Below are 24,502 nucleotides of genomic sequence, written 5' to 3' on the forward strand. Positions count from 1 at the left end.
AATAATAATAATAATAATAATAATAATAATAATAATAATAATAATAATAATAATAATAATAATAATGAGAAGAATGAGTCATACCAGTCGGTGTCTCACCTTCATCTCTCTCTCTGGAATAGAGTCCGGATCGTCTCCCATCTTTGCAAAGCTTCACTCGAGCGCTGTCAAGTACAATAACAAGTGAATGTGTAGCTAATAAAGTTATTATTGGCGAACTAATGAATTTATCCTGGTCATCTCAAACTCTCTGCGTGTTAGCAAGAACCCGCGTTGAACTTTAGCAGGAAACGACGCGTGTTTTGACGCGGAAGCGTGTCATCACAATCTCGTCACACGGTAGCGACCTCTAACGGCCAAACGCAGTACATCAGCAGCGCTCATGAATGCAACACCGACTATTCACGTTGATAGCCTAGTATGTGGGATATCTTCCGATTTAATGCATAATAAAATTGTGTAAGTGGCTCTTAGAAGGTCTACGTGAGGCGCACATTTGAACATTAAACTACTGTCCTCTGGCAAAGAACAACTTGTTCTTTAATAGCCTAATAAAGTGACTTTAATGTTGGCTGCTTCTCTCTAATTAGACACAATCAATATTGCAATAGAAATATTTAGACTCATATTCACATTTATATTCTTTGATGACAGAGAAGCACCCGAAAATCACTTTGGCTAAGGTTGTGGCAATGTTCTCTCAAGTTATGAACAAACATTCTTCCAGCACGTTAATAGAACGCTTGTTCCAAGTGTTTTAGTTGTTAATAACGTTCTCAAAACGTTAGTCCAAAAACACTATTTAAACATCGATTATGGAACGTTTTTCTGCAACATTTAGTTAGACGTTCATCTAACGTTTTTTTTACTCGTTTCAGATGGTCCAGAAAACATTCAAAATTTGCAAAATGATTAGATTGAACATTCCTTTTATATTTTCTCTAACATTAAAATAACCAAGCCAATATATATATATATATATATATTGATTAAAAATATTATGGGTTGACTAGTCACCAGTTTGACATTTTACAGAAAGAGCATCCATTATACATGCTATTACTAATAATAATGATCAAAGAAACTGAGTAAAAGGATTGTTTAGTGAAATATGCATTTTGAAAGCAAAGTATATTCACAAGGACATTTAACCCCGTGTTTATGTCTTTTTGACCCAGAGCGGATATTCTTTTCCCCAGAAATGCCAAACTTACACAGACTTTGCTCACACAGCCCTTACCAAAAAGTAGTATACTTCAAGTTTATTTTAGTAAGTATACTTAAGTAAAGTTCAAGTATATTGTTAAGTATACTTTATGTAGTAAGTATACAAATATCAGTGTACTAGTAGTATACTTGTAAGTGTACTAAGAGTCGATCAACACCCCAAAGCTTGACAGTTATTATTACCTCTTCTTTGGTCGACATTTTATTCCATAATGTTACATAGTTTTGATGCTGATTTATGTCTGATGATCGTGTTAGAATACATGTGGAAGCATCTGTTGTTTCGGTTTCTTCTTCACTTGTGTTTTTTGGAAATTCTGTACAGAAAATGGGTACTAGCGCCCCCTACAGTATAACAATGAAAACACGGATTCTAGGAGCACAATTATAGCTAAAATATATTTAGACTTTTCTAAGTATAAGTTAAGTATACTTAAATGTCATTTTAAGTATATTTCTGAGAAGTACATAAAGCCCATTTCTGAGAAGTACATAAAAAGTAGACTAAAAGTATACTTTCCTATTTTTAGTTTAAAAGAAGTATACTAATAGCACACTTGAATAAACTTCTTTTTCGTAAGGGAGGGTACACCATAAAAAAGTCAACTCAACTAGCAACTGACAACTTAAAACTTTTAGTTCATCTAATAAATAAAAGGCAGTCTATATTGAATTGTAAAACATCTGTCACATCAACTAAAAATGATTTAATAATTATCAATACTACACATCTTTAGCGATCTTCTTTCTTATATAATTGTAAACATGCTGATAGACAAATGGTTTAAATCACAAGATGCAATGAGATGCACATTCCTCAACACATGATTCTCAAACTTGGTGAGGATCAACAAATGTTAATTCAGTAAAATATGAACTAACTGATCCATATGACAGCTGACAGTGACAACACCAGCAGCAGCATAAATTAAGCTAGTAAAATGTCAAACAATGATAATATTTTAATAATAATTACCACAACATGTTTTCAAGCTGCAGTGCATGCCGGGAACTTGCTCAATATTGTTCAAAGTAAAATGATTTGTTTAGATAACTCTTTTGCTAGCATGTCTAGAGTACTCTTGTTTAGTTCACACAAAATAATAAACTGACGCCTCCTACTAAAAATTCTTTACATTAGAATAACTTTTCTCAAGTTGGATTTGTTTTTGACAGTATATAACAACTTTTTAAAAATTGCATGTTGGCCACAATTATCGGCACCCCTAGAAGTATATTCCCATTCATATTTACATTTTTTTTTAAAGTGGCTGTAAGAAAATAGCTAAAGCATTGAAAATCCCCATTTTACACCATCAGAGCAATAATGAAGAAGTTCCAATCAACTAAAGACGATACAAATCTGCCTGGAAGAAAGAGGAGGTGTGTCTATATCATCCTAATTCACGGTAATGAGGAGAGTTTGAGTGGCCAAAAACTCTCCAAGGATCACAGCTGGAAAGTTACAGAGATTAGTTGAGTCGTGGAGTCAGAAAGCCTAAAAAATATATAACAGCCCTTACATCACAATGTTGTTCAGGAGGGTTTCAAGAAAAATCTTCTTCACTCATCCAAAAACAATCTCCAGCCTATTCAGCTGTCAGACACGACTGGATCTTCAAATAGCACTGGCTTCTATGGTCAGACGAAACACACAAAAAAAGAGCTTTTTGGCAGCAAACCCACCAGATGGGTTTGGTGCAAACAGGGACAAAAAGTACCCCATGCCCACTGATGTATCTTTAATGTTGTGGGCCTATTTTCTGCCAGAGGTCCTGGACATCTTGTTCAGATACATGGAATCATGGATTTTAGCAAATACCAACAGATAAAATCTAAACTTGACTGTCTCTTTTAGAAATCTTATAATAGGCTGGTTGGATCTTTCACCAGGACAATGATCCAAAACAAACATCAAAATCAACACAAAAATGTGTCACTAATCACAAAATGAAGCTTTTACCAGAACTGTCCCAGTTCTCTGACCTGAACCCTATAGAAAATGAGTGGGGTGAACTAAAGAGAAGCACCATCAACATGGAGATGGGAATCTGAAGGGATTCTTTATGAGGGAATGATCTCTGATCTCTTGTCAGGTGTTCTCCAAACTCTTCAGGCACTATAGGAGAAAACTCAGAGCTGTTATCTTGGGAAAAGGACGTTGCAATAATTGGGTGCCAATAATTGTGGCCAACGTGAACTACAGAAAAACATGTATTTCATAATGAGATTTTCACACATTTTCCATTGTTTTACTTCAATGCAAGGTTAGAATTTTGTGAATTTTTTGAATAAAAGATCAAAAGGATAGACAATGCTGATTTATTTTTTCCCATTCACCTTTGCTCATATTTACCAGGGGTGCCAATATTAGTGGCAATGTAGATAGATCGATAATGCTATAGCCTACTATAACCAAATACATTGATTCAATCTTTGTTTCAACTTTGGAGCTGCTTGCATCACAGGCCTCATTAATTTTAGCTTAAACCTCAGCCAAAATTATCCACAAATAATGCTTTTTTTCACTCAAGAACTGAGGTGCATAAGCTCAGATCAATGAGATTAATCAACTCCAAAAGGAAACACAAAACCTGTGCTAAATGAACAAAAACAAGCTGACAAAAATAGGATAATGAGAGATTCATAAGCAATTTCTTGAACGCCAAATTAGCTGAAGGATTTTCAGCAAACAAGAAATGATGGTCACACTTGCACACCAAAGACACTGGGAATGAAAGAGATTTTATTTGTGACAATGACAGTGACATGTTGCAGTAGACATAATTGTTTCTTATTTGAATAAAAAAGCAGTTTAATGGTTCATTATAAACTTTCATAAGGAACTTGCATGAAAGCGCGTCGTGGCGATGCTATGCTATAGGCAAAGCTCAGCTATTAGTACTTCAATGTTTGAGTCAAAGATCCTCAAACACCTTCTCCCTCTGATTGTCGGCGCTCGGAGCTCGAGGTTTAGCGGCTCCCACTGAATTCCACCAACCTTCACACAAACGTTAAAGTGCTGCCATTATTTACTACAAGAAGAAACACACACGTAAGTAGTGCAGACGGGACACGAGTTCCACGAGAACTGCTCATCGGATCGATCTGTGGAGAAACAGCATGCAGTTATAGGCAGATCATTAATGTGCATATTAATCTGAATAATTAAACAAAGTCATTCGGCTGCACAGCATAGCTACCTACAGAGAAATATGCAATTACGCTAAAACACTGTGCTGAATCCTCGGGGTGTTTTAACTCCAAAATCAAAAGAATAAAACAAGAAATTATCATTCGCATAAAGAAGATGAAGGGCAGAGACATTAGCATTGCACTTTCTGATAGGATGAACACCTGGAAACAGCTGTTTCTGTTACATTCATTGGCCATTACTGTGATAGGTTATTTGTAATGTGGCAAGAGCCAAATGATGAAATTCTGGACCACTGCAATCTGTGAATATGTTACTAAAGTTATTAATATGTTCTGTTTGACAGAGTTTGCATTTCATCATGCACAGATGTTCCTTCACAAACACTCGTCTCATTCTCACACGCACGAGCAAAACCTCGGAATATTTGGATATTCGGAAAACGCTCAGCCTTACTGAAGGAGCTTCTACGCTACTGTACCGACAGAAATCTATAAATTAGCACATTACATACATTTGAACAGCTGCAACAAACATCTTTGCGCTCTACAAGTTGGTAAAGGATCCACGTTATCTAGTGCATGAATTCAGAGCCACTTCGCTTCAAAAATAAAGCTGGAAAATGGAGACAAGATACTTGGGAGATTGGCATACAGATACAGGGGCTTCTGGGTAAATAATTACGTATATAAAAGACGTGCATAAAAATACTAGTGTAAGACTGGCCTTAGTGATCATGTTAGTTCCAGCACATTTTAGTGGCAGCCAGCCGACTATTTCTACCTTTAGAAACCTATTGCTATCGCTCTAAATAGTCACAGACTACATAAATATGAACTCGAACGGCATTAATCATACCGTACGAGCCATCTGTCAGTTCTGTTCAGAATCTTCAGGTGTGTTGAGCTGTTTTTAACATGACAAACCAACAGCTGTGATGAACATTCAGTAATTTGCATAATTTCCCACAGTGTTCACAAATCATTATTTCCATCGCACTAAAAACATTCTGAATTGAAGAGTTATGATGGTATCAGTAGTCACAATAAGGCACAAGTTCTTCAACCTCAACAAAATCAAGGCCATTAATCCTTCTCATTAAGATATGAGACGGGCATCTTTCTAACTGACTCAAGCTTGAATAAAATGCTCAGGCTACTAATAATAAAACAGGAGAAGAGGGTGAAGATGAAGTTTTGAACTCCCCACAAGAAAGATACACCAAATCTTCAAGATTCTCACAGAAAAGCACAAATATGTCCTTAGTTTAGTCTTTGTCAGTGTTGATCAGAATCATGACAGCTGTCAATCAACGGCACTGATGAGGCACTTTAACACACAACAACCGACAGTGCAAAATAAACCCTTGTGCATCAAATCAGTAGATCTTAACATCACGATTGAAGATGAATTTCTGAAAAAAATCAACATACCTGGAGATTCTGATAACTACAGTATTAAAAGCATGACAAATACACAACGCTCTTTAAAGCTTCAGAGATAATATGACATTTTGTCATTAATCTCAAAAAGAACATTCATATTTCTCCCCAAAATCAAAGAAATTAGATTTCTCATGAAGAAAACACAAATATCAAGTGTATTCCAACCCCACTTGAAATTCATATGGCCAGAGATAATTTCGAGATGATTTCAGGGTGTATGTGGGTGTGTTGTTCATCACCCATAGTGTGGAAAAATTACTGTACATGTTGGGCAAAACACTCGTTCTTGAGTAAACAAAATTTAGGGCTGCATGATTAATCACATGCGATTGTCATGCGCATCTTGTCAGTAAAATCTTCTGTGATTAGTAGTAAATCTCCATCACGTGCTTTCAGATGGAGCAGCATTTACTACACAGAGCCGTAGGTGAAAATACCATTTACTAACATTTTTTTACTCCAAACTTCATAATGTCAGTAGAGTGTTTGAAATAAATCCTTCTGTGAGATGATGTGGCTTATTACACAGAATAAGGCACACAACATATTTCAAAGTATTCTAAGCAGTGATAAGGCTATGTCGATTAGCATTGCATTATTATATACTTTATTATAATAAAAATTATAATAAGACGAACTCAGATAAACCATATATTGTCATAGTCGTGTGTTTATTAGTCACATTGAATTAATGAAACCAGTCAAATCTTCTGTTTATTCAGCAACCGCTATCCACCTTTTTCTTGCCGTAAAAATGGGCGCGGCCATTTGTAATTCTGGTCTCATATGCCTCCAGCTATTTTTAGATGCACAAAACAGTTCGTTTTGCTGCTTGATATTGAAAATGGGTGTGTCTTACCATATTATTTTAATGTATTATCTTAATTATGAACACACTGGTTTGTAGTGCAAACAGTTTTAACGTTTACTGCACGTTGTTATTCTTCTCGTTATTTCCCTATAGCGCCTAATGAATCGGAAGTCTCGCCCATAGGCTTACTTCCGCGTTGAAGAAAAAGGTGGACAGGGATTTCCTGGGTTTCTTCTGAGAGGCGTATTTGGAGTTTTCTCGCGAGAGCGCCCTCTGGCCTTCGGATGGAGATTTACTACTGATCACAGAATCGTGCTTCACTGAAAGATACGCATGACAATCGTAGCTTCTGCCTAATCGCGATTTATCGCCTTTGCGTTAGTGCAGCCCTAAAACAAATCCGATTTGTGTCACCTTTAAGATGCTGAAGCATGGGGAGGGTTCGTTTTGTTATTGTCTTCTAGACTAGTGCATGTGTCAGAAACATATAAGGAACAGAAAACGCTTCGCACATAAAGCAAAACCTACGTGAGGAGTGAACAGAATCACTCAGAGACACGGACATCGCTCTTAGTGCCGCTCACAAACAGTCTTCAGCAGCTGCAGTCGAACCACGCAGCTGCTCTCCACCACCTCCTTAAACTCGTCAAGTGCAAATGTAATGAAGCCAGCTAGAATTATCAAACAGTTTACAGTACAGAACAACCCCACTGCTTCAATTCCAGACAGCAACACACCGTGAAAACCCGGCCGGCTGACTATTTCATTCAGGAAAATTGATCACTTCTTTGTCTGACAAACAGTCCTTACATAAACCGTAGCAGTTTTGTTTGTTTTTCGGGGATGCAGATTATAATCGAGGCTGTAAAGTTGTATGTGATCTGGCATGCAAGCAGTGGAAGTGAGCGCTCATTCTAGCAGCGTCAGCGTGCGTTTGTATCGTAAGATTGGCGAAATGTCTGATGCTATCTGTTTGTCGGTTGGTCATGTGAGCGTGATGTCAGCGTTCAGATCAGGTCAAACACACGCAGGCATCGCTCTTCTGAAGGGACGATCACTCACGTACCAGTTAAATGCGTGAAGATGATGGAACTATTCTAAACAAGCTATCAGATCTACTGCACTAAAAACTGAACATGAAATGTCACTATGAAATGCATAATTTCAGCTTCAAATGCTCTAAACGCAGCCAATTCTCTAGATAGTAAATGAATCTCACAAAAAACATGCCCAGATCACACAAAAATACATTTGGGACCATTACGGTTGCAAAATAAAATAATTGATTTCAAATTCTCATTATCAAAAAATAAAAATCAATTAAAAAATTCACTGCATTAATCAATGATTCTAATACATTACTCTAAAAATTAACATAAAAACAAAACTAAATACATATAATAGTTACACATTAATTCCAAACTGTTTATTTGTGCATTTATTCATATATTTTATATTATTATTTTAGATTAATATAAATATTTTAATGGGGCTTAACTGTCACACAAATAATGGCACAAATTTACATGCACTAATTTTCATCACCCAAACGAATCCAATCTGGTTTCAGATTCTGTTCCCTAAACGCCATTCACATGATGACATGTGCTATTTGTGTCAGAAGAACTTTTTTATTTTTTCATTGTTAGCAAATGTTTAGTGAATATTCAGTCTCATCCACTGACCAGTCCTTAAGATGTAAGTCATATAAAGTAAAACACGTAAACGTTGCATGTTATGCATGCTATTACTGAATCTAATTAAGAAAATAGTCTCCTCAAGTGTTTCATACTTACATTTATCTTGTTGATTGTATTATTTCACTTTTGGATTGACAGCAATCAATCCAATTTAGCTATCAATTATTATTATAAACTGATTTTTTGGATGCATGTAAACATAGCTACTGATATGAATGTTAATGGTTCTTGTAAAAGCTTCATCTTTATTGTTTTTCCTCTTGATTTTGGGGTGTAAAGTGATCTGGTCATGTTTTAGTGAGATTCACTGCTGCACTTATGGCAAAGTGATCTCAAGAACAAACGTAATATAATTCTAAACGTAATATAATGTTTCACAATGAAGGCCAGCCGCTGTGTCACTGGCATGATTTCCTCCCACGACCCGTGACTTCTGCTCTCTGGAGCACATGATGAACATCCTGCCAAATCCAGTGTTTGAGGAAAGTCAAATGCACATGAATAAGGTTGTGTGTTCTTCACGAGTGATGCCTGTGTGTGTTTGATTCCTCCCTTCAGCGTTTATTCACATAGTAGATATGAACTGAAGGCCGTTTTCTCCAGTCTCACTGCCCATTTATTCTCAGGCCGTCCACAAAGTCCTCCTCCTGCTGCCTCTCAGGAGGTATGGCCACAGTGGCCCCGCCCTCAGCTCTGGGTTTGACAGGCCCCGCCCCCAACGTCCCATCTGCGCTGTCAGTCTGGGCCTCTTCATCCTTGGCCTGCGTCTCCTCCTCGCCTCCGTCCCGTGGGAGATCGGGGCCGTCGCCATCCAGTGGTAAATGAGTTCTCGCGGCTTCCTTGCGCTCGGCGTAGAGGCTCAGGCCTGAGGGAAGCAGGTTCTTAAAGTCTGTCTCAAAGGGCAGCTGAACGCCCACCGGGAGGCCACCGATGCCCAGACTGACGCCTGCCGCCACCGACGAGCCCTGATAAACCTCCATCCCGTCCGGCAGCATGGACTGGATCTTGGGAAGCCAGCGCTTCCGCACGCGCCGCGCGTTGGTGCACATGTCAGCGGCGATGACGTTCATCTCGCTTTCCTTAAAGTTGGGCGCGAAGTTCTGACAGTAAACTAGAAAAAAAGAGTGCATTATTAAGAGCTTGAATGAGAAGGAAACTAAAGCTGCATGACTAGTGAGCAATTAACAGTTAATGATGAATTCACATTCTGCATGATTACACAGCCCTGCATCCTGAGAAGTTTTTTGCTGAGTTGCAAACATGGCTTGTATTACCTAATTTGATAATGCTGAGTTCAAAAATATCAATAAAATATTTCCATCATGTACAGACTTTTCACAAAATAACAGAGAATATTTTTTCAAATTATATACACTACCAGTCAAAAGTTTTTGAACAGTAAGATTTTTAATGTTTTTTTAGAAATTATCTTCTGCTCACCAAGCCTGCATTTATTTTATCCAAAATACAGCAAAAGCAGTAATATTGTGAAATGTTTTTACTATTTAAAATAACTGCTTTCTATTTGAATATATTTTGAAATGTAAGTGTCACATAATCCTTCAGAAATCATTCTAATATTCTGATTTGTTGTTCAAGAAACATTTATTATTATTATTATTAATATTTAAAACAGTTGAGTACATTGTTTCAGGATTCTTTGATGAACAGAAAGATCCAACGATCAGCATTTATGTGAAATAAATAGCTTTTGTAACATTATACACTATACCATTGAAAAGATTGGAGTCAGTATAATTTTTATTTTTTTGGGGGAACTTTTTTTTTTTAGCAAGGATGCTTTAAATTGATAAAAAAATTATGATAAAGACAGAAAAAACCTGAAAAAATTATACTCAGCTGTTTTCCACAAAATAATAATAATAATAATAGTTTTTTTGAGCAGTAAATCAGAATATTAAGAATGATTTCTGAAGGATCATGTGACTGGAGTAATGATGCTAAAAATTTAGCTTTGAAATCAGGAGTAAATTACATTTTAAAATATATTTAAAAAGAAAACTGTTATTTTAAAAATATTTCAAAATTGTACTGTTTTTGCTGTACTTTGGATCAAATAAATGCAGGCTTGGTGAGCAGAAGAGACTTCTTTAAAAACATTAAAAATCTTACTGTTCAAAAACTTTTGACTGGTAGAGTATGTAACAGCTTTAATGACTTTAAATGACAAATGTCAGAAGTTTTGACATGACAAAAAGAAGTATTCGTTTAACTTACAAACTGCAGAGGAGTGGAATATACGTTAAATGTACTGAATGTCAAAGAAACTTAGATATAAATTTATAAATAAATAAGCTTTTTCACATAATCTGTGATTTTTTGTGAAAATGGGCTGAGAATTGAACTAATAGCTGTAATCTAGCTCAGAGGAAGACAGGAATCATGTGTTTTCTGCTGATTAACAGATAATATAAGACTTCTTCACCTTACTTGGCTGTCAAAAGCAAAAATGCTACGAAATGCATTATATTTAGTAAAGAGTGTGACATGCTTCACCAAAACAGACACTATTTTTGGATGAAATATTGGATTTCATACAGCAGACGTGATGCAGGGTGGAGTAATGAATGTTGATTTGAACATCACTAATGATTATATAGAGCGTAACGTACGTTTGACAGCGTTCAGGACTCGACTGTCCAGTGGTTTTCTGCTGGGGTCGCTGGTTGACGATCGGATCCCCGTTCCACAGCTGTTTGCTAACGTGTTCCTGCAGGTTTCACAAGCAGCCAGCAGAGGGTGCAGTGGAAAGCAAAGCCATGAGACCAAAACACTCAATATCTCAATATCTCAACTGCACATAACTGGAGCGAGTAATATGGAGCAAATTTTGTGCCAATATTCATCAAACAAATCCACCGTTTTGCAAATAAATACAATCTGCTTTGCAAAGAAAAACTCGACTTTCAAACAAATGCAAAGTGATTTGCAAATACAAAACTCTATTTGAGAGAAAATGCAGAGGTATGGACAAATATATTTATTGTGTGTTACAACTGTGAGACTCATTTGCCTTTTTATGAGGAAACTTGGCTTGATTTTCTCACAAATGCAATTGAGCAACTTCCCTTTCCAAAAACAGCAGATGGCGCTGTCGGTCAATTTACGCTAGTCTCCCGAGACCCGAAAAAACTTATCTGACACTGACAACCTTTTCAGGGAGTACAGCAGACCAACATGAGTGGGGAACAGGTGAATTTCTGCCTTATCTATAATTAACCATTTAGATGTTTTCACAAAGCGACCCTACTACAATGTTTCATTCTGCTATATATGTTGAGACATAGTCTACAGTGGAGAGAAATGTTGTAGGCTCGACTGTAGGAAGTTGCTCAATTGCATTTGTGAGAAAATCAAAAATCAAAGCAGTTTGTCTTTATTTGCAAAACGCTGGATTTGTTTGATGAATATTGGCACAAAATTAGCTCCATAGTGTAACGCTACACAATATGATGGTTTGGTACATAACTCATGTTTGAAGTCATGGTTCGGTACGTTTTCAGTGCAGCACATGGAAAAATGCAACATAAAAGTGCTTCTTCAAACACCAGCCTCAGGTCTCCTTCCTTTACACTTTTTTGCTAACCTTGGAGGCTTAAAGCGGCTTTGGTTTAACAGAGACTCATTTACTGTCAGCAGGTCCGGCGCGAGCTCAACTGCCGCTCTAGGTAAACCCTACCGTGCCGCCCCCACTTCACATTCACAATTAAACACGATCTTTAAGATGCATGTGAAAGACTGGAGATTTTGTTTATTGGTACAACTGCATTAAAATAAAGCAGACACGGGCGTGTTTTCTGATTATTATATTTTTTTCCTACTGCAACGTAAAAAAGTAAATTAATAAAAAATAACCACTATAGCTGCAAAAGCAAATTAAGTGTATGTACAGGCCTGAAGTGGCCATGGGAAGATTTGGGAGAATTCCCGGTAAGCAGCTCGACAAACGTTGTTCAGGACACGGAAAGCACAAGTCTCTGTACTTCATTTTCACTAAGAGACATAGAAATCTGTTCAAGCCGTGCTCGTACAGCTGAAATCCCTATTCGTAGTCAGGGTGTAATTTGAACAAGCTGGGTCAGGGTCCAGCACCTCCGAATTCCGATAACCTCATTTGGCGGATCCCCCTCCTCACACACCAATGAAAGATGTTCTTGTCAGGGTTATTATAGTTTTGCATTTTTAAATTCGTTTTTATTTTAATATCGCTTTCAATTTTTTTTATTAGTTTTATTAATAATTTGGTTAATTTTAGTTTAGTTTTTATTTTGTGAACAGATTTATAGCCTATTTAGTTTTTATACAGTTTAGTTTCAGTTTTAATTTTAGTTTTAGTAATTAAAGTTTAGCAGAATTAACAGAACACTTCCAGAGCGCAGACCAAAGACATTTTAATTTAAGCTTATTGACGCAAACCTCTAGCGACAAAAAATTAAAGCATGCTGAGATTGATTAGAAAACGATTATTTATTGATTATTATTATTAGTTAGGTGTTCAATAACTGCTGTTGGTATCGTTTCGTTTTAGTTTTTCATTTATTTTGATATTTTTTTGATCTTTCTTTCTTTCTCTAAATGCCTTTTAGTAAAATACAGTTCTTAATACAACATATTTTACTGTTTAAACATGTATACAACATTTCTTACATTTAAACTCGTTTAACAAGCATTTTAGAAGAAAAAATGAAACATTTAATCGTAGCAAAAAGACTGATGCGGCTTGTTTAGGTGACTTGGTTTGCTTTGCATAAAATAAAATGATTTACAGCAAAGAAACTGTTTTATAGATTAAATAAAACATACACAAACCTATATATTTGACCAAAGAAATGCAAGTCCGCGCACTGAGAATACTCTCACCTTAAGAGAATGCAAAATATCTGCGCTCATTACAAACACTGGGTTGTTGCGACTCTCCTGTCCCAGGAGCTGGGTTACACAAAAACTACCCAAACACAAAAAAAATGTTGCAATAAAATAACCATGATTTTTAGAGTATATGTGCATACTATAAAAGCAACTGATGCAAGCTGGTAATCACTTAAGTGGGTCCACTAAATGATTGCGCGAATGCTCCATTACCTCTACATCCTCTGATCACTTGCCGGAGCGTTATAAATTATAAAGGCTAAATATAGGCTACCTGGCTAAAAAAACAAAATATGGTTTTGGTCCAAAACCGTGTTTTTTTTTGGATGTACGTGGATGTATCCACCTGTGTCTCCCTCACGTTTTCTCTCACAGTAGGCTATAATCTTACCTTTCAGAAGCACGTGTCGGGCTTTAAAACTCATCAGACATCACCAGTAGCAAAAGTCATTCATGTCCGGCTAGTTTTATTCATTTTGAAGAACATGAGGGTGGTTTGCATGTGATATTGACGCCGTTCAGGTGGGGCACAGCGCGGGAGCGGCATTACTATGAAGCTAAGTTAATTTAGAGTTAGAATAACTAAGGGGTGATAACTCGTTGATATGAGTGCAATAATTCCAAAGAATACCCAAAAGATAAACTAAAATCTCTGTCCTTTTTGCCGCCCTGCCTAGTTCGCCTATATGCACGTGCCGGCCCTGACTGTCAGAGCACATGCATCTGGCAGGAGAACAAACCGCTTTAAACTGTAAGCTTATGATAACAACTTGGATCCTGTGGTTTCCTAACAGCAGCTCTGAGTCCACAACATCAAAGTATAGCGATATAGTCTATCATTCCATCCATGTGCAGAGGTTAAATGCTGGATTCGTTCAGTACACACATGCATGTCAAAGCGAATGAGACATACAAATACATGTACCGTTACACCCCTGCAGACAGCGGTGATTTGATGTGAGGTCACACACCTGTCAAAGAAGGTGGCGAGGAGCCTGCGCAGCAGCACCTTGTGTTTGACACCAGCACACAGATGACAGTTCATCAGCTGACCTCTGGTCATGAACACACCTGTGCCTGAACAACACAGAGAGATGGGACAGTAATCAGCTCCAGTGCATGAACAACATCTGTGGCAAGACAGATAGCACAGGTGAACAAGGTAAAAAAGACATTTCAAAGATTTCTGAAATGTTTTGTTTAAATATGCAAATTAGGCACTATCTAATTAAATATGCATTAATCAGCACACATTTCCAGCACATAAATCTGAACATTATATAAAGCCATATTAATAGTTCTTGTTCTTTTTGTTGTCATATATTAGAGTTAAAAGTGTTTCCACGGGGGATTTTGGATTTCTCTTTTTATCACTCCATAAATCAGAAAATACTGTCAACAGACAGAAAACAAATACATTTTCACCATGTTTTAAGGAGTAAAATGTTGTATAAATCAGCGTGAATGATTTATGAACAAACCCCTCAGTAAAAAACCTTCAGAGTATAGATAGGAATAAAACTAACATTTGGTGTATGTTATAGAAAAAAACCTCTTTAAAGATATGGATTGAAATTGCAATAAAATAAACACTTAAATGTATTTTGGATGTTTTCTGTCCGCTAGGCTGACAGTCTGCAAGTCTCTGAAAAATGTAATCTGAAGTTTTTATGAAATGGCAAGGTTCATTTTGGTTGTAAAATGGTATAACCTCAAGAAAATGTGACTTTTTGTAGATACATTACATAGATTTCATTAATTCTGCTGGAGTGGTAAAGTGTGTCCATCTTTCTCTAAGCAGTCAGACTATAGTTTTCAAGGTGGATGATCTGCTTCAGGTTGATACATTGTAAAAAACAATTTTGAAGTTGTCAATAAAACAAAGATTATTCAAGTATTTGTAATTTTACAAGAAAATACTACTTCAGTCTTTCTAATTCAAAATTCACATTTAATTCAATGTTACTTGCTGTTTCTTTGTAATTATTTGTGAAATTTACTATAATTTACTTTGAAATAGTTTTCACTCAGAAAAGGTTTCAAAGTAAATCCTATAAACCAATTTGTTTTCTATCACACAAGTTAAAAGGTTTAATGATCAGGAGTTATACTTTCAGCGATGGTTTTGAGTGAACATTTTTGAATAAACATTTTTAACATTTCTGCCTGTTAAGACTTACATCGCAAGGGCTTTACTAGTAACAAGAGGCAAAATCATTCATTATGATCTTCTACATTGGATAATGAGCTTCGGTTGTGTTCCTTCAATGTCTTCATGATATAGTCTCATTTTTGTTAACTTTCATATAGGGTTGATTGAGTGATTTCACCAACCTGCCACCAGTTCCAGTTTCTCTCCGGGGTCTCCCTCGGTGTAGAGTTTGGGATGGCATCGGTAGCCGATCTGACTGATGAGACTAGCGGGCAGAGCCACCAGATCTCTGCGGATCAGCACACACGAGCGGTTCTCCAGCGACACCGGCATGACTGCCATCTCCGGCTTCTCTGCCACTGAAAGAGACAAGAGTCCCGATAACATTCAGAACCTCTGATACGGCCTCAGATCACGACAAATTAGGGCTGCACAATTAGTCTAATTTCTAATCGTGATAACAATTATGGATGCAACAATTACGTAATCGTTCAAAGCGGCAATTAATCGTTTCAAAGTCCACTTATGTTATTCTGCATGCTTAAGATGCATTTTTTTCTTTCTACATGTTATCTTAATGGTTTTTCTCATTATTTTAATTTTAGTTTTAGTATAACATTATAATACAATTCATATTTTTTACTTTTTTATAATTTAAAGAAGAAACCAATCTGATGTATAGTTGACATTTGAGGCTTAATACTATAGAAAAGCACTAAAAGTTTTTCAGTTAAGAGTGTTTTCAGCTTTTTTATTTTCATATGAAAATACGGCATGCAGTTGCATCAAACAATGGTATAAACATCATTCAATGTAAATTGCGATAATTGCAATTAATAATCGCAATTAAAATTTCAAGGGAATAATCGACAATTATGATTTTTGTCATAATCGTGCAGCCCTACGACAAATCATGCAGTGAAATCAATACGTTTGAGAACTCGACACCATTTTTAGTCCATCTAAACAGATCTAAACAGATGCTTATAAGTTCTGCACATAGTAAAAAAAATATGCATACACTCAATATAATCTATTTACTTTAACTCATCAAAATCATTTAACCAATTTCAACTTAATTTTTAAGGCGAGTCACTACAGGCCAAAATTTTTTCATGCATCTGTCAATTTTGAGATTTTGGGCTATTTGGCTTTTCATAAAGTGTTGTTTCAAACTACTGCAACTTTCAAGAAAACTGAAATACACATTTAAGTGTTTATTTTATTGCACTTTATCTACATGTGTCTGTAGATTTAATTTCCAATTCATATCCATATCAATTCAAAAGTTGGTTTCTCCACTTCAGCAGCACTTACACCAAAACTTAAAGAGTTTTATTCATATCTATATTCTGAATGACTTGTACAGCCAATTTGCTACTTAAAATGTAAGTTAAGTTGAATTAGGTGGACATTTTTACAGTGACTCTTATCAGGGGAAGTGCCTGCTCTTCACTTATTTGACGCATTGAATTGCTTCAAGTCAATAAAGCTCTGCACTGGCACGACTAATAGAAAAGTTCTGCTTCCCATTTGTCCTTCAGTCTCACACACACAAAAGATGTGTGAGCTCTCAAATAACCCACAATGTGACCCTCTAGAGCGGTGACTGATTACAGACTGAATGCATTTCACGATCTGTGACACCCGAGCGCCGGGCGAGAGCTACAGTGAGTGTCACTGCAGAGGGACACGTCCATTTCTAGTCAGGATAGTTCTGTATAGTTACCAAACATATGGGACAAATCAAGACAGGAACTCCAATAACACAGCAGACAAAAGATCAGCGTGTTACTCAACATGGAGGCATGCTCATATCCAACAGCATTTCACTCTGAATTTGACCTTTCAGCTGCACTTTCTTCAAACTCTGACTCATTAACCTCAGGCACTTTCTCATGAAACGCTCAAGTGTGTCTCCATGACATACTACTGATTAAATAAACACCAAAATCAACTTACATTAGCATAACAACTGTTGCAACAGAAAGTTGGTGTTTTTCCATTGGAATATCATTAGACAGATGCAGCCAATTTGCATGTGTTACACAAAGAATTATACCTAAATTAAGCTTTTACTGATATTAAAATGTTCCTTTTCCTCAAAAATGCCCTGCACTTACTAGAAAAAACTCCTGAATTAATGCTGTGGTATTTCATAATTTCACATTTGAGTGAGAGCCATCTTAATTTTTGTCACATTTTTTTTAACACATTTATATTGGCCTCGGAGCTTAATATTTCAACATAGCTATGGGAAAACATTTTTACTGAAAATGACAGATCTTGGCATGAAGTCGTGGAAGCAATTGAGAGTGTTTTCCTCAAATCACAGTTCAGAATTGTGAGGTGTTAACTTAAAATTCAGAGAGAAAAAAGAATTGAGAAATTTAAATGGGTCATTTTGAGAAAAAAACTCAGAATTCTGACTTTTTCCTCACAATTCTGAGTTTATATCTCACAAATCTGTTTTTAATTGGGACTTTATATCTCCCAACTTTTACTTTTTTTTCTCAGAATTGTGAGTTTATATCATGCAATTCTGATAAAAAAGAATTGTGAGATACAAACTTAGAATTGCTAGACAAAAAAAAGTCAGAATGGTGAGATAAAAATGTTTGTTTTTATCCCATGGCAAAAACAAGGTTCCATACAAAGTATGTGAAAACTGTATTTGGAGTAACATTTGCTAATTGGGGCCATTATTATTAATTTTTGCCGTTATCTTTAATCCTGTAACATTTTAAATGTAACAGTGTCAGTCAATTTTTTTTACATAAAATGGGTTATTAATACATTTTTAATTATGATGACTGATTTACTAGCACTATGTCCTGAGAATTACCATCCAACTATAGAAATATTACATTTCACTACATGCTTTTGACTGAGTGTGTTCTGGAGAAAGCCACAATGTAATAATTCATCAGGTTATCTTTAGCACATGTCTCTGATATCACAGTTAAACAGACATCATGAACCGCCCAATGTTCACACTTCTGCTCACGCGTGTTTCTTTGCTGCCTATTTTATGTCTCACAACAGATTATTTTTTTTTAACAGCTCACTAACAATTCTGACAGTTGTTGTAATGAATTGCTTATAAGCTTAGTGATGAAATGTGACTGAAAATCTGAACTGGCCCCTACAACCCACTGCAAAAGACATCCTGAAATATAATTAGGTGTATTAGTTTTACTTTTGGCTTTTAAAATTGTCTAGACATCTTCACATGCTGACCCAAAGTAACGAGCCTGTAACCTATTTAACAGCAACAGAAGCAACCTCTGGTTTACTAGTGAATGATATGATATGATCCCAGTGTAATATATTCATTATTCCATTACTAGTGGGCACGGTTACTCATTACATTTACTACCATTCAAAAGTTTGGGGTTGGTAGGATCAATGTTTGTGAAAGAAGTTTCTTCTGTTCACCAAGGCAGTATTTATAATTTAAATAACTGTTTTCTATGTGAATATAAATGTAATTTATTGCTGTGATCAAAGCTAAATTTTCAGCATCATTACTCCAGGCTTCAGTGTCACATGATTCTTCAGAAATCATTCTAATATGCTGATTTGCTGCTCAAAAAACATTTCTGAAAACAGTTGTGCTACCAAATATTTTTTGGAAACCGTGATGCATTTAATTTTTCAGTATTCTTTGATGAATAGAAATTTCAAAAGAACAGCATCTATTTGAAATAGAAATCTTTTGTAACATTATAAATGTCTCTACTGTCACTTTTGATCAATTTAATGCATCCTTGATGAATAAAAGCATTAATTTCTATCTAATATATATATATATATATATATATATATATATATAAATAATCAACCCCAAACCTTTGAACAGCACATAGAAAAAATTAAATGTAAAAAATTTAAATACATTTTTTTAAAAACCCCACTAAAGTAAAATCAATTAATCTAAAGTAAAATCAATTATTGTAAAATAAATTCATCTCAAAAGCAGACATCAAAGTATTCCCCCCAAAACATTATAAGACAATGTGTACACTGTATCAAGATCATATATAGTACTGTAATTAAAACTCTTCCAACTCTGAATGAGAACGATGCAGGTTATCAAAAGGCAGAATTCATGAAACATTAAACTTCCCCTCCTGTCAGCCAGTTTTTAACTGGAACATTATCACTTTTCAAACCATCTGCCACATGCTGAGCAATCCATCTCTAAACCAAAGTAACCTCATATAACATTTGCCTGTCATTCAAACCATCAGAAATGACACACAATCAACAGCAGACGAGAGTCGGACAGAAGAAGAAGCTGCCGTACTTCCGTAAGGGTTGGCCGAGCGGCCGCACAGCTGGCTGTAAGTCTCGTCTGCATCGAACGGCTCTTCCTCAAACTCCTCGTCTTCATTCTGGTAAGACGTGGGGCTGTCAGTGGTCGGGAGGCTGGACGCTCCCGGACTGGAACGCTCTCCCAGATACGCCGGAGCCCCGGGCGGAAACGCCCCCACCGAGAACAGGAGTGCGGCCCGTGCCAAACGTGTCCCGTCGCTAGCTCGTTTGGCCAGCGGCTCCTCCAGCTTGATCCTGCGGGCCTGCGATGGCAGCGAGGGTGACCAGCCGGCTGGCACCAGCGGGTGGGTGCTGGGACTCTGCGGGCCCGAGTTGGGCTCGTCCATGGCTGCTGTGGCCGAGTCGCAGTGCGGCGAGTTGGCTTTGAACATCAGGTCCATGCCGCGCTCCACGATGTGCTGGATTTGCAGGTATCCGGCTGTGTACATCACAACCAGCTGCTCGCTGGCGGCCATGGTCAGCTTCCCCGTGTAGCAGAAGCTGAGGATCTGCTGGAAACAGGCCGGCGTGACGGAGGACGGCAACTCGAACTGTGCTTTGCTGCTGCCACTGAACAGGTCGCGGAAGTACAGGCTGCTGGCGGCCAGCACAGCGCGGTGGGCCTTGAACGCCTGGCCCTTCACCAGGATGGAGACATCGCAGTACTGGCCCTGCAGCCGCTGCTCGTTCAGGGAGCCCAGCACCATGCTGCCAAAGTTAGGGATCTCCATGTGGAGCATCTGGGACATGGCGGCCCGCGTTCACACCGTCGACAGAGCCAGTGAGAGGGTCATCTGGACAGAGACGAGAAACAGAGTGAGAAACAGCCATATTCAGAGAAAATGGCGCATGCAGACAGAAGAAGACATGCACCCATGAACACATCTGATATTGCCATTATGATCAGGGTTAACTAAACCACCAAAAAAAAACAAAAAACACAGACATATTCATGACTTGAAATAAAATAAATTCTAACTGAAATAAAATAAATAAAAAAGGCAATTTAAAAAAAAAAACTTAAACTAGTCTGATTCTCATTTTCATTTAATTTAATTTAATTTAACATGATGTATTAAAATAAACTAATTTAAAGGTTCCTAAAAGCTATATTAAAATAAATAAATAAATAAATAAATAAATAAATAAATAAATAATAAAAATTATAAAAAACAACATTACTAAAATCAACATCAAAACCGGATTACCGGAACTATAAAAATAAAGACATATATAATACATACAGCAAGAGAGAGCATGCAAAGAACAACTCGCACCCCTGAATGAATAGATCCGATATTAAGCTATTATGACCACAGGGTGTGTATATATACGTGTGTGTGTGTATGCATGTACAGTGGTGGCCAAAATTATTAGAACACTAGTATTTTCACCAGCTAAAAAAGGGTCCTAAGTCAGTTATCTTCTGCTGTAGTGTGTCAGTAGGAAATACCATTTTGCCATTAATTGTAATATCATCTCATCATCATCCAGTCTGTCTAGAATGACATGAAGAAACAGAACGAACTGAGACAGACTAAATCCAGAAGAACTGTGGCAACGTCTCCAAGATGCTTCAAGAAACCTACCTGCAAAGCTACCTGAAAAACTATGCGCAAGTGCACCTAGGGCAAAAGCTGCTTTAAATGCAAAGGATGCTCACACCAAATGTTGATTTAATTTAGTTGATAGAAGTTAATTGATAAAGAAAATCTATTTATGACATTATTTGTGACAGCATCCTGATTTTACTGCATTTTTACACAAGTGCCTAAAACTTTTAACAGTACTGTAGCTTTGCAGGTAGGTTTCTTGAAGCATCTTGGAGACGTTGCCACAGTTCTTCTGGATTTAGTCTGTCTCAGTTTGTTCCGTTTCTTCATGTCATTCCAGACAGACTGATGATGATCAGATCAGATCAGATCTCTGTGTGGAGCGCTGGCTGTTGTCAGACTCCTTGCGCAAACAAAAATCTCACTGGATTATTACAACTAATGGCAAAATAATTGTTTGGAAACTGATCTTTCCTACTGACACACTACAGTAAAAGATAGAAATAACTGACTTAAAACCATTTTTTAGCTGGTGAAAATACTAGTGTTCTAATAAATTTGGCCACCACTGTATATGCTGAATATATTAAAGCTTTTTCTTTTTATTATCAGACAGAAGAGTTAAAGACTCTCAAAAGAGAATGAGCGCTCCTGCGCACTAACATTCACAACAATGTCAAAATAAAAGTCCTGCTTCCAACTCTGATCGGCCAAACAGAAAAACTTAACAACCAACACTTACAATTACAAAATGCCAATATTGGGTGATATATTGGCCTTGCCTTGATCACGAGATACCGGCATCAGCCAATGAAAACCCTAATCAATGAAACAGCAGTAAAGATGCTCTGAATCACACTCAACAACAGATAAACACATTTGAGCTCAGACCGTTGATCAGACACACACACTCATTAATCATCCACAACACACACACATATACACACACACACACACACACACACACACACATACTTGTGTATGTGTTTTACAGGGTTTTTATGCTGTACAAACTATATTTTCTTTCCCCTTTCCCTTCTATTCACTATTTTCTATTCCCTAACCCTACACCTAAACCTACCCCTCACACTTAACCACTGGCATATTTCGAATTTCAAAAAAACACTGTTCAGTATGTTTTTTAAGCCACTTGTTTTATAGGACACAGTAAGTGTAAACCTCATAAACCATGTTTAAGTTGTAGTACCCATGTCATTATACACATTTGTGTCCTCATAAACCATATAAACCCTTATGAATAGCCCGTATAGTGAAAAACATGAGAAGAAACGTATTTTGCGTTAAGCAGATTGTTTTTGAAAATCAGTGCACGAAAAAAAGCTGCTCTTAATTTTCATTGATGACTGCAATGTTAATAATTTTAATTATAGGCCTATAATTCATTATAAAAATTAATAGACCTGTTTAAAAAAAAAAAAAAACTTTTAAAAAACATTTTCAATGAGGAGTAGGCTAATAGCCTAATCTTTTATTATCCCATGTCATTATACACATTTGTGTCCTCATAAACCATATAAACCCTTACACACACACACACACTCACTTAAAGCCCCAATGATAAGCCGGCATGACACACACACAGAGAACTTCCACTCTTGGGAAACACCGCAGCTCATTTCCAGGAACAAAAAGTGAAACGCAGCATCTGTCTGTCTGTCTGTCTGTCTGTCTGTCAGTCCATCAGTCGCTCACTGAGTTTCAGGAGACAAAGCTTTAATGAGTGTCCGTCTCTCGTCGGGACTCAACAAGTGCAGCTGCATCAGTGTATGTGTAATAAAAGCAATCAATGCTGCGTCTATAATGTCACACACAGAGACCAGCTACAGTTACACAGAGAGAGAGAGAGAGAGAGAGAGAGACGGGTGAGGGAGGGGTGAGAGACACAGCAAAGTCATTTGAGGACAGAAGCAGCAAAGAAAATCAGCTGCAGCACGACACCATTATACTCACACACACAGCACTGATTTCACTGTAGGCAAATCACGGTGTCCTGGAAAGTCCACACGGATGATTTTCATGCTGTTTGTTGGGTGATTTATGAGCTTGCGTTGTCACTATAAGAGCATCACCATATGAATATGAATCAGCTAATTGATGTAATAACTAGCATCTGCATCCTACTGATAGAACTGTGTTCCATCAACTAGTTAAAGAACAACTAAAACCATAAAAAAAACTTTTGTGTTACTTCAAATGAAACGTTAACTGAAATAAAATAAAATATAAAACAACTTAATTTCTTTACTTACTTCACTTTATTTCAGCTAATTGCTAAAGCAACACTCAGTAACACTTTAGTTTAGGGTAGTGGTGGCGCTAGGGCAGGACTTGACAGGGCTATAGCCCCATCAGAAACTTGCTTAGCCCCGGCACAACCCCCCCCCAAGGATTTCCTAATGATGTTCCTGTTTTTTGGCGTCACTTTTATTAACATTGAAAAATAAACATTAAAAACCTAAAAAAGTGCCTAATATGTGGCCTATAAACAATTGATATTATGGGGGAGGGGTCAAGCAACACAAGCAAGCAACGCGCAAACTGTGTGCAAGAGTTACGCTGGTGAACGTCAGTAAATTCACTATAGAGAAAGTGAAAGTAAAAAAACTGACGGAGCTTTTTAACGCTGCATTAACGGCGCATATTCTCTGAGACAACGAGAGACGAAACTACTTCAACATATGCTGATAACGGTATATAGTGAATAGCCCGTATAGTGAAAAACATGAGAAGAAACGTATTTTGCGTTAAGCAGATTGTTTTTGAAAATCAGTGCACGAAAAAAAGCTGCTCTTAATTTTCATTGATGACTGCAATGTTAATAATTTTAATTATAGGCCTATAATTCATTATAAAAATTAATAGACCTGTTTAAAAAAAAAAAAAAGTAAAAACCACTTTCAATGAGGAGTAAGCTAATAGCCTAAACTTTAATTATTCTCACAGCGCGCCATGCGTTGATGCGCTATGAAATTATTGTGGGGCAATAATTTCATGTAATTCAATAATAAAACTACCCTAATAATAATAATAATAGACCTAATAATAAGAAGAATGTAACAGGCCTACATTAATAGGAAATGCTAAATCCTCTTAATATTGCCTATTTTTGATGCTTTTGACCATATCTCTGGCTATCGTCGACACATGATACAACTCAACTCAGCACGGGGAGGTTATCGCGGGGCCCCACCACAGTGTGTGCCCTGCGTGCCCGTCCGCTATGCCACTGTGT

The 24,502-nt window shown here is 36.9% G+C and overlaps 2 protein-coding genes across 2 annotated transcripts in view; both read right to left on the minus strand.

Annotated features, from left to right (window-relative positions):
* LOC107705012 (nuclear pore complex protein Nup214-like) overlaps positions 1-283 on the minus strand; it is a 61,700-nt gene extending 61,417 nt beyond the window's left edge. Inside the window, exon 1 of the mRNA XM_016508129.1 lies at positions 85-283. Coding sequence (XP_016363615.1) covers positions 85-141 — 57 coding nt within the window. The 5' untranslated portion in view covers positions 142-283. The remainder of the gene's footprint in view (positions 1-84) is intronic.
* Positions 284-8,115: 7,832 nt separating this feature from the next.
* The window catches only part of LOC107704753 (nucleus accumbens-associated protein 2-like), a 41,863-nt gene continuing 25,476 nt past the window's right edge, over positions 8,116-24,502 (minus strand). The window contains exons 2-6 of the mRNA XM_016507753.1: positions 19,689-20,490; positions 15,562-15,738; positions 14,199-14,304; positions 10,971-11,068; positions 8,116-9,448 (exon numbers count right to left, since the gene is read on the minus strand). Coding sequence (XP_016363239.1) covers positions 8,943-9,448; positions 10,971-11,068; positions 14,199-14,304; positions 15,562-15,738; positions 19,689-20,445 — 1,644 coding nt within the window. The 5' untranslated portion in view covers positions 20,446-20,490 and the 3' untranslated portion in view covers positions 8,116-8,942. The remainder of the gene's footprint in view (positions 9,449-10,970; positions 11,069-14,198; positions 14,305-15,561; positions 15,739-19,688; positions 20,491-24,502) is intronic.

This window comes from Sinocyclocheilus anshuiensis, unplaced genomic scaffold (genome assembly GCF_001515605.1).
Source record: "Sinocyclocheilus anshuiensis isolate Anshui unplaced genomic scaffold, SAMN03320099.WGS_v1.1 scaffold117, whole genome shotgun sequence".
NCBI lineage: Eukaryota > Metazoa > Chordata > Actinopteri > Cypriniformes > Cyprinidae > Sinocyclocheilus > Sinocyclocheilus anshuiensis.